Here is a 16807-nt window from a genome sequence, read left to right as displayed (position 1 = left end):
TGAGGCATCAAATGTCACTTTATGTAAAATGCGGAGGGTAATAACCTTCAGAAAAGATCGCTGGGTGCAGTGGCTCATGCCTACAATCCAGCACTTTGTAATGTCGAGGTGGGAGGATTGCTTGAGCTCAGGAGTTCAAGACCAGCCTGGGCAACAAGGCAAAACCCCATCTCTACAAAAAATATAAATATTAGCTGGGCGTAGTGGTGCGTGACTGTAGTCCCATTTACTTGGGAGGCTGAGATGAGAGGATCACGTGAGCCCCGGGAGGTCAAGGCTGCAGTAAGCTGTGATCATGCCACTACACTCCAGCCTGGGCGACAGAGCAAGAACCTGTCTCAGAAAAGAAAGAGGGAGGAACTGCATGAAAATAAAAGAGATAAATAATCATAATGTCATAACAAACATGAGTATGTGCACATAGCTATACCAGCAAAATACAGCAGAAAATCCGATGGCTCTGATAGGAGTTAATTGTGGAGATGTGCCAGAGACAGCAGCTTTGTGGATGGTGACACCACAATGTCTGTGGCTTGAGGGCCCTGCTGCCTTCGGATTCTGGAATAATTTGCTCTGATCTCCATCAGTTGTTTTAACTCTGTTAAAAAAAAAAAAAGAAGAAGAAATTGAGAGACAAGTCAATGTTACAGAAAATAATTAAAAGTCCAGGATGATGCTGGCCTCATAAAATGAGTTAGGGAGGATTCCCTCTTTTTCTATTGATTGGAATAGTTTCAGAAGGAATGGTACCAGCTCCTCCTTGTACCTCTGGTAGAATTCAGCTGTGAACCCATCTGGTCCTGGACTTTTTTTGGTTGGTAAGCTATTGATTATTGCCACAATTTCAGCTCCTGTTATTGGTCTATTCAGAGATTCAACTTCTTCCTGATTTAGTCTTGGGAGCATGTATGTGTTGAGGAATTTATCCATTTCTTCTAGATTTTCTAGTTTATTTGCATAGAGGTGTTTGTAATATTCTCTGATGGTAGTTTGTATTTCTGTGGGATCGGTGGTGATATCCCCTTTATCATTTTTTATTGCATCTATTTGATTCTTCTCTCTTTTTTTCTTTATTAATCTTGCTAGCGGTCTATCAATTTTGTTGATCCTTTCAAAAAACCAGCTCCTAGATTCATTTATTTTTTGAAGGGTTTTTTGTGTCTCTATTTCCTTCAGTTCTGCTCTGATTTTAGTTATTTCTTGCCTTCTGCTAGCTTATGAATGTGTTTGCTCTTGCTTTTCTAGTTCTTTTAATTGTGATGTTAGGGTGTCAATTTTGGAACTTTCCTGCTTTCTCTTGTGGGCATTTAGTGCTATAAATTTCCCTCTACACACTGCTTTGAATGCATCCCAGAGATTCTGGTATGTTGTGTCTTGGTTCTCGTTGGTTTCAAAGAACATCTTTATTTCTGCCTTCATTTCGTTATGTACCCGGTAGTCCTTCAGGAGCAGGTTGTTCAGTTTCCACGTAGTTGAGCGGTTTTGAGTGAGATTCTTAATCCTGAGTTCTAGCTTGATTGCACTGTGATCTGAGAGACAGTTTGTTACAATTTCTGTTCTTTTACATTTATTGAGGAGAGCTTTACTTCCAAGTATATGGTCAATTTTGGAATAGGTGTGGTGTGGTGCTGAAAAAAATGTATATTCTGTTGATTTGGGGTGGAGAGTTCTGTAGATGTCTATTAGGTCCACTTGGTGCAGAGCTGAGTTCAATTCCTGGGTATCCTTGTTGACTTTCTGTCTCGTTGATCTGTCTAATGTTGACAGTGGGGTGTTAAAGTCTCCCATTATTAATGTGTGGGAGTCTAAGTCTCTTTGTAGGTCACTCAGGACTTGCTTTATGAATCTGGGTGCTCCTGTATTGGGTGCATATATATTTAGGATAGTTAGCTCTTCTTGTTGAATTAATCCCTTTACCATTATGTAATGGCCTTCTTTGTCTCTTTTGATCTTTGTTGGTTTAAAGTCTGTTTTATCAGAGACTAGGATTGCAACCCCTGCCTTTTTTTGTTTTCCATTTGCTTGGTAGATCTTCCTCCATCCTTTTATTTTGAGCCTATGTGTGTCTCTGCACGTGAGATGGGTTTCCTGAATACAGCACACTGATGGGTCTTGAGTCTTTATCCAATTTGCCAGTCTGTGTCTTTTAATTGGAGCATTTAGTCCATTTACATTTAAAGTTAATATTGTTATGTGTGAATCTGATCCTGTCATTATGATGTTAGCTGGTTATTTTGCTTGTTAGTTGATGCAGTCTCTTCCAGGATAATGAAAAACTTGAAGACCCCTCACAAATCCTTGGCTCCCACCCTGGGCTCTCTAATTATAACTTTGACTTCTTATCACATCAGATATGTTGTTAATAGTCTTTGGATTGCTAGAGAATGGAAGTTGCTAGAGAGGACTTATTTCCAGGTTTATTACAAAGCCTGAATTGGAAGCTAACCTAGGGCTGGTCTAAAAATTGGACCCACTGAAAAGACAGAAAGCAGCAGTGAGAACAGTGTTCAGATTTTATGGCAAATGGCATAAAACACTCTTTTAATTTTGTCAGGGGTTTGTGTGAAAGAAGCCATTCTAATAGCTTCTGGTTTGTTTTGCAAAATCCAATTGATTTTTTTAAAAACCCAGTGTGATTCTTTGATGACTTTCACATACTAAGTGTTTTTTGATATTATAATGCATAAAATAAGTTATCATAGAGTGCTTTTGAAACTCCCAGACTGCTTTATTTTCTTCCTACATACTTAAGCTAGTAAGTCACAGAAACATCATGAGTGGAATGATTAAGTAAATGTCCCTCAATGGGTATAGGCATGTAGTTGCATTTCTATCTTTTCTTTTTTAAAGCATTCTGAATATTTAGATTTCTAATAAATGATTATTACTTACTTAATGGCAACAGTAAAATAAGTTTCTAAAGAACGACTAAATCAGACTTTCTGCGGTCAGAGATTTCCTGTATCCTGGAACATATATAGCTCGTTGGAAAGAACTGAGACAATAGGAGGAAACCACTAATCCTTTCACCATGAAGGTAACATGGGGAACCTATTGTCATAGGAAAGAAATAAACTTTCATACGATGGTAATCTATGTATTTATAGAATTGAAGATGCAAAAATGAACATTTGTCTCCATAGCTTTATCAAAGATACACAGCTAACATGGAGGAAAATGGTAGAAAGAGCAATATTTGCATTTCCAATATTTTTTCTCTTCCAGTCACAGTTTTTATTGTTGACAAGCTTGTTTCTGGGAAGGCAGCCGACATCTCTCTCTGTCGTTGGATACCCTTTTGGCTAGCTTGCCTGAAGCATATTTAGCTTTATTTATCACACAGGCTCAACGAACACAATACTGCAAGGAAGGTGTGGTACAGGCAACAGAAACCCATCCCAGGAATATGGAAGACTAAGCCTAGATAATGAAGGGACTGGGAAGGTACCCCCTACTGCACACGTTTGCTCACTATTCGATTGTACTGTAATTATTTCACGTGTGTTCATATTTTTAATTAGATTGAAAACTCTCAGAAAAGGAGCCTAGCTTATGTTTATTTTATAACCTACATACTTTGGGGATACAGAAAGCTATTAACTAATACTTACTGATAATAACCTCATCATTCGTGTGTTCTTCTAAGTACCTATGTAGTGAGGGTCACCAAGAGCCGGGGTGAAGGGTAGTGATGGGTGATGAGAACAGCAAAAAACAAAGAATAAAAGGACTGGCACCTCATCCATAATGTAGGATTGTGCAGGAGGAGTATTTGTTGCTTCCCTCAGAACAGTGCTAGGCATCCTAATAAATCCTGTCTCCCTACTTTTTGGTCTCCATTTCTATCCTTTTGTCCCTTCTGGGCTAAATGTAAAGATAGAACTGTAACTGTTTTAGAAGTTTTTGGTTTGCCTACATTACATATAACATAGTAATAATAATTTTATGGTGACTTCTTAAAAGAAAATATCTACTATTACTAATATAGGGATGCCAGGCAATTCATTACCTACTCTTTTAGTTTCCATTAGAGTGATAACAATGTTCTTCGGAATCTCCCAAAAATTATATCTTTGCTAATATATACCTACCTACAAATACTGGCTTTAACTTCATCAGGATATATAGGATAAAGAACTAGGGTTCATTCAATAACAAATATATGTCCTTTTCAATTTCTGTCATTTATCAAAGAAAATTACCAATGAATAGACAAGATAATAACTCTAGAAAATACTTATTACTAAAGAAAAGAAACTGCAAACCATATAATTACTATTAATAAAACATTAAGTTTTAAGTAATTTGAAAAATAGGAAATCAGTGGAGCTTCACTTTCCTCAGGGTTCATACTAGGGGAATACCTTCAAATGAGGTTCTCAGTATTTCTGCAAATAAGCCCCCTGGATAAGGTTCAAGATTAACTGAAATGCGATTGAATTCTCCAGAACAAACAGTGTTAACACGAGGTTCCAGCACATAAATATATAAATTTAACTTCCATAACATGGAGTAGAAATGCGTGGGGGGGGGATAATTATTAAAAATCATTGTGATGGGATATAAGCTCTTCGAAGAGAAGATGGAATGCTTTAATTCTTCAAAGACTTGATGGAAAAGAAACTATCATGCATACCTTTTGGGGTTTTGAAACCATGTCCCATAGACACACAGATGACCATATCTCGCTCTATGTCGTCCCAGGACTGAATTGGCTCTCCATTGGGAGTGTACAGTGCTCTAGCTGGGTGGGTCATTTTGAGACGAGAGGAGCAGTCTTGCAGCAGCTGAGACACAGAGGGACAGCCACATTTGAATATGGAGTGGCACAATATGATCATGTATCAAAGAACCAACTCTTCTAAGAGAACTATTATCCCAGTTTGATTATTTGCCCACTGATAGTTGTTAGACATACGTATAGAAGGGATGGGAAGAAGGGCATACAAATGTTCCCTAAAGTGCTTAAACAGTGAGGAGCTTCAGGACTCTCCAGTGAAGCTTACCTTGTAGTTCCGTATTTTTTCATGGAAGAAGGCTACTCGCTGTTTAAGAAATTCCTAAATATGATAAAAACTGGATTGAAAATCTAGACTTCTCAAAATAGCTAAAAACAATTTTTTTTTAGTGACCAAGGAACTAGAATGACAAAAGGTGAGGAGACCTAGGCTCTGGCCTCTTTGTTACTTCAGACAGGTAACTTTGCTTCAAAAGAGTCTCCTCAAGGATAAAATGAAAATTTTGGTCTAAGACTTCACTAGCTCTATGATTCTATGGTTAAAAAGTCTTTTGTTTTCAACTGATAAATTTTAAAGCTTCCTAGAGAGGCCTTATTAAACTTCTCTCAATTTGTCTTGAATACTTACTCATAAAAACACATGTAGAGATACAGTGTCAATGGTACTAGAAAGATTAGTCAACACGCTGCCAGACCCTTGAGGGCAATTCCATTAAAATGTGAATAAAACTTTAAGACAAAATAATAAAAGCAAGCAGGAAGAAAGTGAGAGGTTTCTACACACCTGCCTGTATGGCTTTCACCTATTAGAGGGCCAAAAGCCTGTTCCCCCAAAAATGGAGGGGCCAAGTCCACATCAGCCCTCCAAATCACCATCAATACTTCTGTTTATAGATCTATTTAGATGCTACAACTCACAACAAGGCAGAATGGCAGGGGTCAGGGCTGGGCATGTGATGACACCCTGCATCTGGCAAATGCATCAGGAATATGAGCCAAGACAAGAAGAGTGATGGGGCGACGCAGTTCAAAAAGCTCAGCTTTTCACCCAGTATTTTGAGTAAGGGATGAATGGATTGAATTTAATAATAATTCAAATTATCCAAAAATATATTCCCCTCTATAGAACAGGATAGTCAGAGAGGACCAACAGGAGAGTAGTCTTTTTTTAATGATTATTAAATTATTTTATTTTAATTTATTTATATATATATTTTATCATACTTTAAGTTCTAGGGTACATGTGCACAATGTGCAGGTTTCTTACATATGTATACATGTGCCATGTTGGTTAAATGCGGCCCTACTCCTGCCAAATACCATCCAGTCAGAAGCAATTTGATTAAATACTCTGCATACAAACCAATCCTTCAACCTACCATTGAGGGAGGATTCTGACAGCTCCCAAGTAGATGTCTAGGGTGACCAAAGAGAACTAACCTATTCTGTCTCTTATCAAAAGATCTCTCCTCGTACAGGAAATATAAATAGAAAAATCAACAATAACAACAATGTAAAGCTAATGAAAATATTCTACAACATAAAAAAAGGGTACATTGTACTGAAGGTGAAGATTTTGAAAAAGATTTACAGCAGGAGTACATTTTCAAAAGCATCTGTGTTGTGTTACTCCCAAATTCAAAAACTATGACTTCCATAAATATACACACATATACACACAGAAACGAGACAACCACAGCTTAAAGGAAAGGAGTATTGCTCAGATACAGGAGAGATGCTGAGGCTGCTGCTAACAGTAACACTGATTAAAACATATTGACACATTTCTGGGGACTGGGTATTTTTCTAAAAGTTCTCAAGAACAACCTAATTTTGTTCTGTGGAAATAATTAGTATCCACCTTTTATTGATGAGAAAAATGGAGAACAAAGAGGTTAAATATAATAACCAAAGTTGTATAGCTGCTAGTGAGAGAAGAAATAGGGTTTCAAGTGAGCATGAAGAGAGAGCTGAATGACAAGAGGAGAGAAGGTAAGAAAGAAAAAAGACTCAATATTACAGAAATTCAAATCAGTATTAGGGCAGACTAGGTGGAGAAGATCTCACAGGATACAGAAAAAGGAAAAGAGACAAAGTGTATGAGAGAGAAAAGTTAAACATTTATAATGTCAAGACATCAGATATTAAACCTATACATTATTGGTGTTACTGGAGAAGAATCTAGAATACATCAACCTTAAGCAATTATCAAAAAATAGAAGAAAACTTTCCTGCTCCAAATAAAGATCCATGTCTTCAGATAAAGTAAGCTGACCTAGGATAAGGCAAAGTTTATGAACAATATGACTAAGATTTAAATATTACAAAGCAAAAAGTGTGGATTTCAAGCATGGGAGAAAAATTCAGTTATATTTACACTTTGTTTTCTGTAACACTGAATACCAAATAAAATGAAGCAAAATCTATGAAGTTATGAAGTTTTTAGGGGAAAAGATTTTAATATAAGTATTCTATATCCAGCCAAGTTACAATTTATGGTTAAAAGAAACAAATGATGTCCTCCAGTATACAAAACCTCAGAAGACATATCACACACAAATATTTCAGATTAATAAGAAATGAATCAAATTTCTTGACTATGGGAAAGTCATAATATAAAATGACTAATGTTAAGCACTAAGACTATCAGAACGTGATACGCCTGCTACAAAAGTAATCAGAAAATAAATGAATTAAAACTTTAAAATTAAGTCTTCACAGAGAAAAAAAAATCTGAAATGTCCAAAAAAGGAGGTGGGCAAGAAAAAGAAAACCAAAGCATTCTTTCTCATCTTTTTTTTTTTTTTTTTTTTTTTTTTTTTTTGAGACAGGGTCTCACTCTGTCACCTAGGCTGGAGTGCAGTGGCATGATCAGGGTTTGTAATGAAGCCTCGACTTCTCTAGGCTCAGGTGATCCTTCCACCTCAGTCTCCCGAGTATCTGGGACTACAGGCGTGCACCACCATGTCCGGCTAATTTTCGTTTTTGTAGACAGGGTTTCACCATGTTGCCAAGGCTGGTCTCAAACTCCTGGGTTCAATTAATCCCCCCACCTCAGCCTCCCAAAGTGTTGAGATTACAGGCATGGGCCAATATACTCGGCCTTCTTTCTTATCATCATGAAGATAAAAGACGTTTTCCTCTCTTTTTGTTGTTACGAATTTTTTTTATGATTATAAGCAATGCAATAAAACATAAAATCAGAATAAGAGAAACAGTTCCTTTAAAGGAGTAAGCAAAATCACCATCATGTGAATTTAATATGACTTCATTCTTAGAAAACTTAGGTGAATCAAATGAGAAATTAACAAAAATAAAAGCAAAGTGTCCAAATACAAAATAAATGTTAAAACATTAATAGTTTATCTGTTCACTGAAAATAGGCATTTTGAAAATACAGTGGGGGAAAATCTATCCCCAAAACAAAGATCAACTAGAAATAACAATTACTTAAAAATCTAAGACCCTTGTAAAAAAAAAAAACTATAAAATTTTGCTGATGGACAAGAAAAAAAGCATACATAAGTCTTTTTTACATATATTAAAATGAGCATATTTTATTTATTTATTTTTATTTATTTATTTATTTTATATTTATTATTATTATACTTTAAGTTTTACGGTACATGTGCACAATGTGCAGGTTAGTTACATATGTATACATGTGCCATGCTGGTGCGCTGCACCCACTAACTCGTCATCTAGCATTAGGTATATCTCCCAATGCTATCCCTCCCCACTCCCTCCACCCCACAACAGTCCCCAGAGTGTGATGTTCCCCTTCCTGTGTCCGTGTGTTCTCATTGTTCGATTCCCACCTATAAGTGAGAATATACGGTGTTTGGTTTTTTGTTCTTGCGATAGTTTACTGAGAATGATGATTTCCAGTTTCATCCATGTCCCTACAAAGGACATGAACTCATCATTTTTTATGGTTGCATAGTATTCCATGGTGTATATGTGCCACATTTTCTTAATCCAGTCTATCATTGTTGGACATTTGGGTTGGTTCCAAGTCTTTGCTATTGTGAATAATGCCACAATAAACATACGTGTGCATGTGTCTTTACAGCAGCATGATTTATAGTCCTTTGGGTATATACCCAGTAATGGGATGGCTGGGTCAAATGGTATTTCTAGTTCTAGATCCCTGAGGAATCGCCACACTGACTTCCACAAGGGTTGAACTAGTTTACAGTCCCACCAACAGTGTAAAAGTGTTCGTATTTCTCCACATCCTCTCCAGCACCTGTTGTTTCCTGACTTTTTAATGATTGCCATTCTAACTGGTGTGAGATGGTATCTCATTGTGGTTTTGATTTGCATTTTGCTGATGGCCAGTGATGGTGAGCATTTTTTCATGTGTTTTTTGGCTGCATAAATGTCTTCTTTTGAGAAGTGTCTGTTCATGTCCTTCGCCCACTTTTTGATGGGGTTGTTTGTTTTTTTCTTGTAAATTTGTTGGAGTTCATTGTAGATTCTGGATATTAGCCCTTTGTCAGATGAGTAGGTTGCGAAAATTTTCTCCCATTTTGTAGGTTGCCTGTTCACTCTGATGGTAGTTTCTTTTGCTGTGCAGAAGCTCTTTAGTTTAATTAGATCCCATTTGTCAATTTTGGCTTTTGTTGCCATTGCTTTTGGTGTTTTAGACATGAAGTCCTTGCCCATGCCTATGTCCTGAGTGGTAATGCCTAGGTTTTCTTCTAGGGTTTTTATGGTTTTAGGTCTAACATTTAAGTCTTTAATCCATCTTGAATTGATTTTTGTATAAGGTGTAAGGAAGGGATCCAGTTTCAGCTTTCTACATATGGCTAGCCAGTTTTCCCAGCACCATTTATTAAATAGGGAATCCTTTCCCCATTGCTTGTTTTTCTCAGGTTTGTCAAAGATCAGATAGTTGTAGATATGTGGCGTTTTTTCTGAGGGCTCTGTTCTGTTCCATTGATCTATATCTCTGTTTTGGTACCAGTACCAAGCTGTTTTGGTTACTGTAGCCTTGTAGTATAGTTTGAAGTCAGGTAGTGTGATGCCTCCAGCTTTGTTCTTTTGGCTTAGGATTGACTTGGCGATGCAGGCTCTTTTTTGGTTCCATATGAACTTTAAAGTAGTTTTTTCCAATTCTGTGAAGAAAGTCATTGGTAGCTTGATGGGGATGGCATTGAATCTGTAAATTACCTTGGGCAGTATGGCCATTTTCACGATATTGATTCTTCCTATCCATGAGCATGGAATGTTCTTCCATTTGTTTGTATCCTTTTATTTCCTTCAGCAGTGGTTTGTAGTTCTCCTTGAAGAGGTCCTTCACGTCCCTTGTAAGTTGGATTCCTAGGTATTTTATTCTCTTTGAAGCAATTGTGAATGGGAGTTCACTCATGATTTGGCTCTCTGTTTGTCTGTTGTTGGTATATAAGAATGCTTGTGATTTTTGTACATTGATTTTGTATCCTGAGACTTTGCTGAAGTTGCTTATCAGCTTAAGGAGATTTTGGGCTGAGACAATGGGGTTTTCTAGATATATAATCATGTCATCTGCAAACAGGGACAATTTGACTTCCTCTTTTCCTAATTGAATACCCATTATTTCCTTCTCCTGCCTAATTGCCCTGGCCAGAACTTCCAACACTATGTTGAATAGGAGTTGTGAGAGAGGGCATCCCTGTCTTGTGCCAGTTTTCAAAGGGAATGCTTCCGGTTTTTGCCCATTCAGTATGATATTGGCTGTGGGTTTGTCATAGATAGCTCTTATTATTTTGAGATACGTCCCATCATTACCTAATTTATTGAGAGTTTTTAGCATGAAGGGTTGTTGAATTTTGTCAAAGGCCTTTTCTGCATCTATTGAGATAATCATGTGGTTTTTGTCTTTGGTTCTGTTTATATGCTGGATTACATTTATTGATTTGCGTATATTGAACCAGCCTTGCATCCCAGGGATGAAGCCCACTTGATCATGGTGGATAAGCTTTTTGATGTGCTGCTGGATTCAGTTTGCCAGTATTTTATTGAGGATTTTTGCATCAATGTTCATCAAGGATATTGGTCTAAAATTCTCTTTTTTGGTTGTGTCTCTGCCATGCTTTGGTATCAGGATGATGCTGGCCTCATAAAATGAGTTAAGGAGGATTCCCTCTTTTTCTATTGATTGGAATAGTTTCAGAAGGAATGATACCAGTTCCTCCTTGTACTTCTGGTAGAATTCGGCTGTGAATCCATCTGGTCCTGGACTCTTTTTGGTTGGTAAGCTATTGATTATTGCCACAATTTCAGCTCCTGTTATTGGTCTATTCAGAGATTCAACTTCTTCCTGGTTTAGTCTTGGGAGCATGTATGTGTCGAGGAATTTATCCATTTCTTCTAGATTTTCTAGTTTATTTGCGTAGAGGTGTTTGTAATATTCTCTGATGGTAGTTTGTATTTCTGTGGGATTGGTGGTGATATCCCCTTTATCATTTTTTATTGCGTCTATTTGATTCTTCTCTCTTTTTTCTTTATTAGTCTTGCTAGCGGTCTATCAATTTTGTTGATCCTTTCAAAAAACCAGCTCCTGGATTTATTAATTTTTTGAAGGGTTTTTTTTGTCTCTATTTCCTTCAGTTCTGCTCTGATTTTAGTTATTTCTTGCCTTCTGCTAGCTTTTGAATGTGTTTGCTCTTGCTTTTCTAGTTCTTTTAATTGTGATGTTAGGGTGTCAATTTTGGATCTTTCCTGCTTTCTCTTGTGGGCATTTAGTGCTATAAATTTCCCTCTACATACTGCTTTGAATGCATCCCAGAGATTCTGGTATGTTGTGTCTTTGTTCTCGTTGTTTTCAAAGAACATCTTTATTTCTGCCTTCATTTCGTTATGTACCCAGTAGTCATTCAGGAGCAGGTTGTTCAGTTTCCATGTAGTTGAGTGGTTTTGAGTGAGGTTCTTAATCCTGAGTTCTAGTTTGATTGCACTGTGATCTGAGAGATAGTTTGTTATAATTTCTGTTCTTTTACATTTGCTGAGGAGAGCTTTACTTCCAAGTATGTGGTCAGTTTTGGAATAGGTGTGGTGTGGTGCTGAAAAAAATGTATATTCTGTTGATTTGGAGTGGAGAGTTCTGCAGATGTCTATTAAGTCTGCTTGGTGCAGAGCTGAGTTCAATTTCTGGGTATCCTTGTTGACTTTCTGTCTCGTTGATCTGTCTAATGTTGACAGTGGGGTGTTAAAGTCTCCCATTATTAATGTGTTGGAGTCTAAGTCTCTTTGTAGGTCACTCAGGACTTGCTTTATGAATCTGGGTGCTCCTGTATTGGGTGCATATATATTTAGGATAGTTAGCTCTTCTTGTTGAATCGATCCCTTTACCATTATGTAATGGCCTTCTTTGTCTGTTTTGATCTTCATTGGTTTAAAGTCTATTTTATCAGAGACTAGGATTGCAACCCCTGCCTTTTTGCTTTCCATTTGCTTGGTAGATCTTCCTCCATCCTTTTATTTTGAGCCTATGTGTGTCTCTGCATGTGACATGGGTTTCCTGAATACAGCACACTGATGGGTCTTGAGTCTTTATCCAATTTGCCAGTCTGTGTCTTTTAATTGGAGCATTTAGTCCATTTACATTTAAAGTTAATATTGTTAGGTGTGAATTTGATCCTGTCATTATGATGTTAGCTGTTTATTTTGCTCATTAGTTGATGCAGTCTCTTCCTAGTCTAGATGGTCTTTACATTTTGGCATGATTTTGCAGCGGCTGGTACCAGTTGTTCCTTTCCATGTTTAGTGCTTCCTGCAGGAGCTCTTTTAGGGCAGGCCTGGTGGTGACAAAATCTCTCAGCATTTGCTTGTCTGTAAAGTATTTTATTTCTCCTTCACTTATGAAGCTTAGTTTGGCTGGATATGAAATTCTGGGTTGAAAATTCTTTTATTTAAGAATGTTGAATATTGGCCCCCACTCTCTTCTGGCTTGTAGGGTTTCTGCTGAGAGATCCGCTGTTAGTCTGATGGGCTTCCCTTTGAGGGTAACCTGACCTTTCTCTCTGGCTGCCCTTAACATTTTTTCCTTCATTTCAACTTTGGTCAATCTTACAATTATATGTCTTGGAGTTGCTCTTCTCGAGGAGTATCTTTGTGGCGTACTCTGTATTCCTGAATCTGAATGTTGGCCTGCCCTGCTAGATTGGGGAAGTTCTCCTGGATAATATCCTGCAAAGTGTTTTCCAACTTGGTTCCATTCTCCCCGTCACTTTCAGGTACACCAGTCAGACGTAGATTTGGTCTTTTCACATAGTCCCATATTTCTTGGAGGCTTTGCTCATTTCTTTTTATTCTTTTTTCTCTAAACTTCCCTTCTCGCTTCATTTCATTCATTTCATCTTCCATCGCTGATACCCTTTCTTCCAGTTGATCGCATCGGCTCCTGAGGCTTCTGCATTCTTCACGTAGTTCTCGAGCCTTGGTTTTCAGCTCCATCAGCTCCTTTAAGCACTTCTCTGTATTGGTTATTCTAGTTATACATTCTTCTAAATTTTTTTCAAAGGTTTCAACTTCTTTGCCTTTGGTTTGAGTATCCTCCTGTAGCTTGGAGTAATTTGATCGTCTGAAGCCTTCTTCTCTCAGCTCGTCAAAGTCATTCTCCGTCCAGCTTTGTTCCATTGCTGGTGAGGAACTGCGTTCCTTTGGAGGAGGAGAGGCACTCTGCTTTTTAGAGTTTCCAGTTTTTCTGCTCTGTTTTTTCCCCATCTTTGTGGTTTTATCTACTTTTGGTCTTTGATGATGGTAATGTACAGATGAGTTTTTGGTGTGGATGTCCTTTCTGTTTGTTAGTTTTCCTTCTAACAGACAGGACCCTCAGCTGCAGGTCTGTTGGAGTATCCGGCCGTGTGAGGTGTCAGTCTGCCCCTGCCGGGGGGTGCCTCCCAGTTAGGCTGCTCGGGGGTCAGGGGTCAGGGACCCACTTGAGGAGGCAGTCTGCCGGTTCTCAGATCTCCAGCTGCATGCTGGGATAACCACTGCTCTCTTCAAAGCTCAGATGGAAATGCAGAAATCACCCGTCTTCTGCATCGCTCACGCTGGGAGCTGTAGACCGGAGCTACTATTGGGCCATCTTGGCTCCCAGCGAGCATATTTTAGTATATGTAAAAAAATACATAAATAAAAGAATACCACAGCCTAGTTGTAGAAACTGAATAATGTAAAAGGTGTAAATTCTTAGGAAATTAATTAATAGTCTAATACAACTTCAGTCAAAATCCTATAGGATGATTTTATGATGTTGAACTGTAATTCCAAAATTCATCTTTAAAAATCAACAGGCAAGAATATTCAAGTAAAATCTGACAACAAAGTGTGACAATGAGCAACTTCTTTAAGACATTAAAATATAAATCTATATAATTTAAAAAGTAATACATACTTTACATAACTTAAAAGCAGAAGCTAGTATGTGTAAGATTTTAGCATAACATTGGTATTCCAACTCAGAGGGGAGGGAAAAAAAATATTAGTCAGTGAATAGAGCTGAGATAATTTTAAGCAAACAAATAAAGCAGAGAAAATAGCTTCACTCAAATTTTACATCAGAAAAAGGAAAAAAAAAGGAAAAGTAAGAGAAAAACACAACTGCAAAAAAATTAGATGAAAAAGCAGGTGAATCTTTATATGACCTCAGAATGATAAAGCACTATCTGAACATTAAGAGCAATGAATAAACTTATAAACTGTATTACTTTCTATACATTAAAAAACTCCATAGACACAATAGTAAATTGGAAATTTCTTACAACAAATCTAATAAAGTTACATGTAATACTCTTACTGCTTAATAAAAAGCTTTTATCAATATGAAAAATATATGTAATAGAAAAATAGCAAAAGACTTAGGGAATGCAGAGATAACCAATAAGTGATAACACAAAACAAATCAAAGTCACCTCAACAAGTAATTAAAAATATATAAATTGAAATATGCGTATAACATTTTTCTTCTGTCGAACCTGTAAATATGTTTTTAAATTTTGTTGCAGTGCTGTTGATATCTTCAACACCTGTATACAACACCTGTATACAACAGGTGGATGGATGAGAATTCTCAATATCTACCTATGGGAGTATAAACTCTTGAAACATTCCTAGAAAACAATTTGGTGATAGGTATCAAAATTCTTAGGCATGTTTATGAACATGACCTAGCAATCCCTCTAGGAATTTACTTAAGGAAAATAATCAGAAAATAAATATAGACTGATGTATCAATACGTTCATTGCAGCATTCTTCATAATAGCAAAAAATTAAGAACAACCAAACTGGCGAATAATAGAAAACTGGATGAATAAATAATACATCAATTTGATAGAAGGTTATGATGCCATTGAAAATAATGGTTTTTTTTTTAAGAATGTTAAATTATATGGGGGAAAAAGTCGCAATAAGTGAATAGACCAGCTTGCAAAATTATATATACATGTGATCTACTATGATCACAAAGGCAAAAAAAATTATCATTGTTTAGAAATATATACACTAAAATTGTAATAACTAGTTATTTGTGGATGATGTAATTTTCATTTCCTTCTTGGTGCCTTTAACCTTTTTCTAATTTTAATACAATGACTACATGCTGTTTCCTAATTAGAAAACAGAATAAATGTTATTAAGATAATAAAAAAATTCATAGAGATCGTTTTCAAAAAGAGATTGCAGTAGATTCATATGGCTTTATTTTATTATTTTTCTAAATTCTCTATATAATAGTCACTACCTTGGTCTGCTCAGGCTGCCACAGACTGGGTGGCTTAAACAATGAGAATTTATTTCTTGCAGTTTTGGAGTCTGGGAAGTCGAAGATCAAGCTGCCAGCAGATTCAGTTCCTGGTGAGGACTCGCTTTCTAACTTGTAGACAGCCATCTCCTTGTTGTGTCCTGATATGGCAGACAGAAAGGTCTCTCTCTCTCTCTTCCTCTTCTTATAAGGCCACTAATTCTATTGGATCAATGTTCCACCCTTAAGACCTCATTTAACCTTAATTACCAACTAAAAGCCTTATCTCCAAATATAATCACACTGGGGTTTGTGTCTTCAACATAAATTTTGGGGCACAATTCAATCCATAGCAGTCACTATTTTTTTTTCTACTCCAAGGAAACCAAAGGGTATGGCAGTTGAGTTTCTATCTGGAGTGGGAAAAATGAGGAGCTATATAGAGATAGGTATCTGAGAGAAATTTATGTAGTTTGAAAAGATCCCACAAAGACGTATTTCTTGTATTTTTCTTTACCACTAAAATGTCACTATTCTATAGAGATCATGTTTTCTACTTACAAACAGAAAAAAATATATCAATAATTTAACTAAAACATACTTTAAAGGCAAAATATAAATTCAATCTATGATTATTTTACTTGGTTTCTCCTAAGACCTATTTATATGTAAAGTCAATAAATTTAGCAAAAAAAAAATTAAATATGAAAATAAAGCATTTTCTCTGTTGTAACTGATGAAATGCTGCCCCTTGTAGGAGATAATGACACATCATGCATGGAAGAAATAGACCAAGCTCTGGCTGAAGAATGACTTGTATTCATGTTCGATATTGTATCTTCATTCTCTCTGATAATATATTTTCAATGACTTTCTTCCTTTATTTTGGTTAACATTAAAAAGATATGTAAGGCATGACAACAACTCCTTTAAGGGGAAGACAAGATATCTTTCAACTTCTACTTGCGACGCTGTGATGCTTTAGGCACTAAAGCAGGTTAGTAATGCTTTTTTAGTTTTAAATTGGCTTCTTTTAACAGATCAACGTCATGTGTGCTGTAAGATGTATGTAGCCTAACGTTAACTTTGAGGTCTACAGATTCCTTAGTAGGCATATTTGGTCCTTAGTAGGCCAAATATGTTGGCATTGAAGTGTTCTGAAATATACCTTGATGTTTAGAAGTAAGGTATTTGTTATTCTTCTAGGATCTACTTTTTAAACTTTCCACACCCTGTGGTTGCCAATTCTGCATGTATTAGTCCACTAGAAATAAGTATGTTAAACACAAGCAACTTAATGTAACTCTCCACAGGGCTTATTTCTCAAAGAAAAGTATTGTTT

At 36.6% G+C, this 16807-nt stretch overlaps 1 protein-coding gene across 12 annotated transcripts in view; it reads right to left on the bottom strand.

Annotated features, from left to right (window-relative positions):
• Window positions 1–16807, bottom strand: part of DCDC1 (doublecortin domain containing 1) — a 514242-nt gene that overhangs the window by 13221 nt on the left and 484214 nt on the right. For 11 of the 12 annotated variants that reach the window (XM_054524533.1, XM_054524542.1, XM_054524537.1 and 8 more), the window contains 2 exons: window positions 4637–4787; window positions 431–598 (listed from right to left, as the gene is read on the bottom strand). In XM_054524533.1, coding sequence (XP_054380508.1) covers window positions 471–598; window positions 4637–4787 — 279 coding nt within the window. In that variant the 3' untranslated portion in view covers window positions 431–470. The remainder of the gene's footprint in view (window positions 1–430; window positions 599–4636; window positions 4788–16807) is intronic. The other variant, XM_054524540.1, reaches the window with a different exon arrangement.

The sequence above is a fragment of the Pongo abelii genome, chromosome 9 (genome assembly GCF_028885655.2).
Source record: "Pongo abelii isolate AG06213 chromosome 9, NHGRI_mPonAbe1-v2.0_pri, whole genome shotgun sequence".
Lineage (NCBI taxonomy): Eukaryota > Metazoa > Chordata > Mammalia > Primates > Hominidae > Pongo > Pongo abelii.
This window is presented reverse-complemented; position numbering and strand designations above follow the sequence as displayed.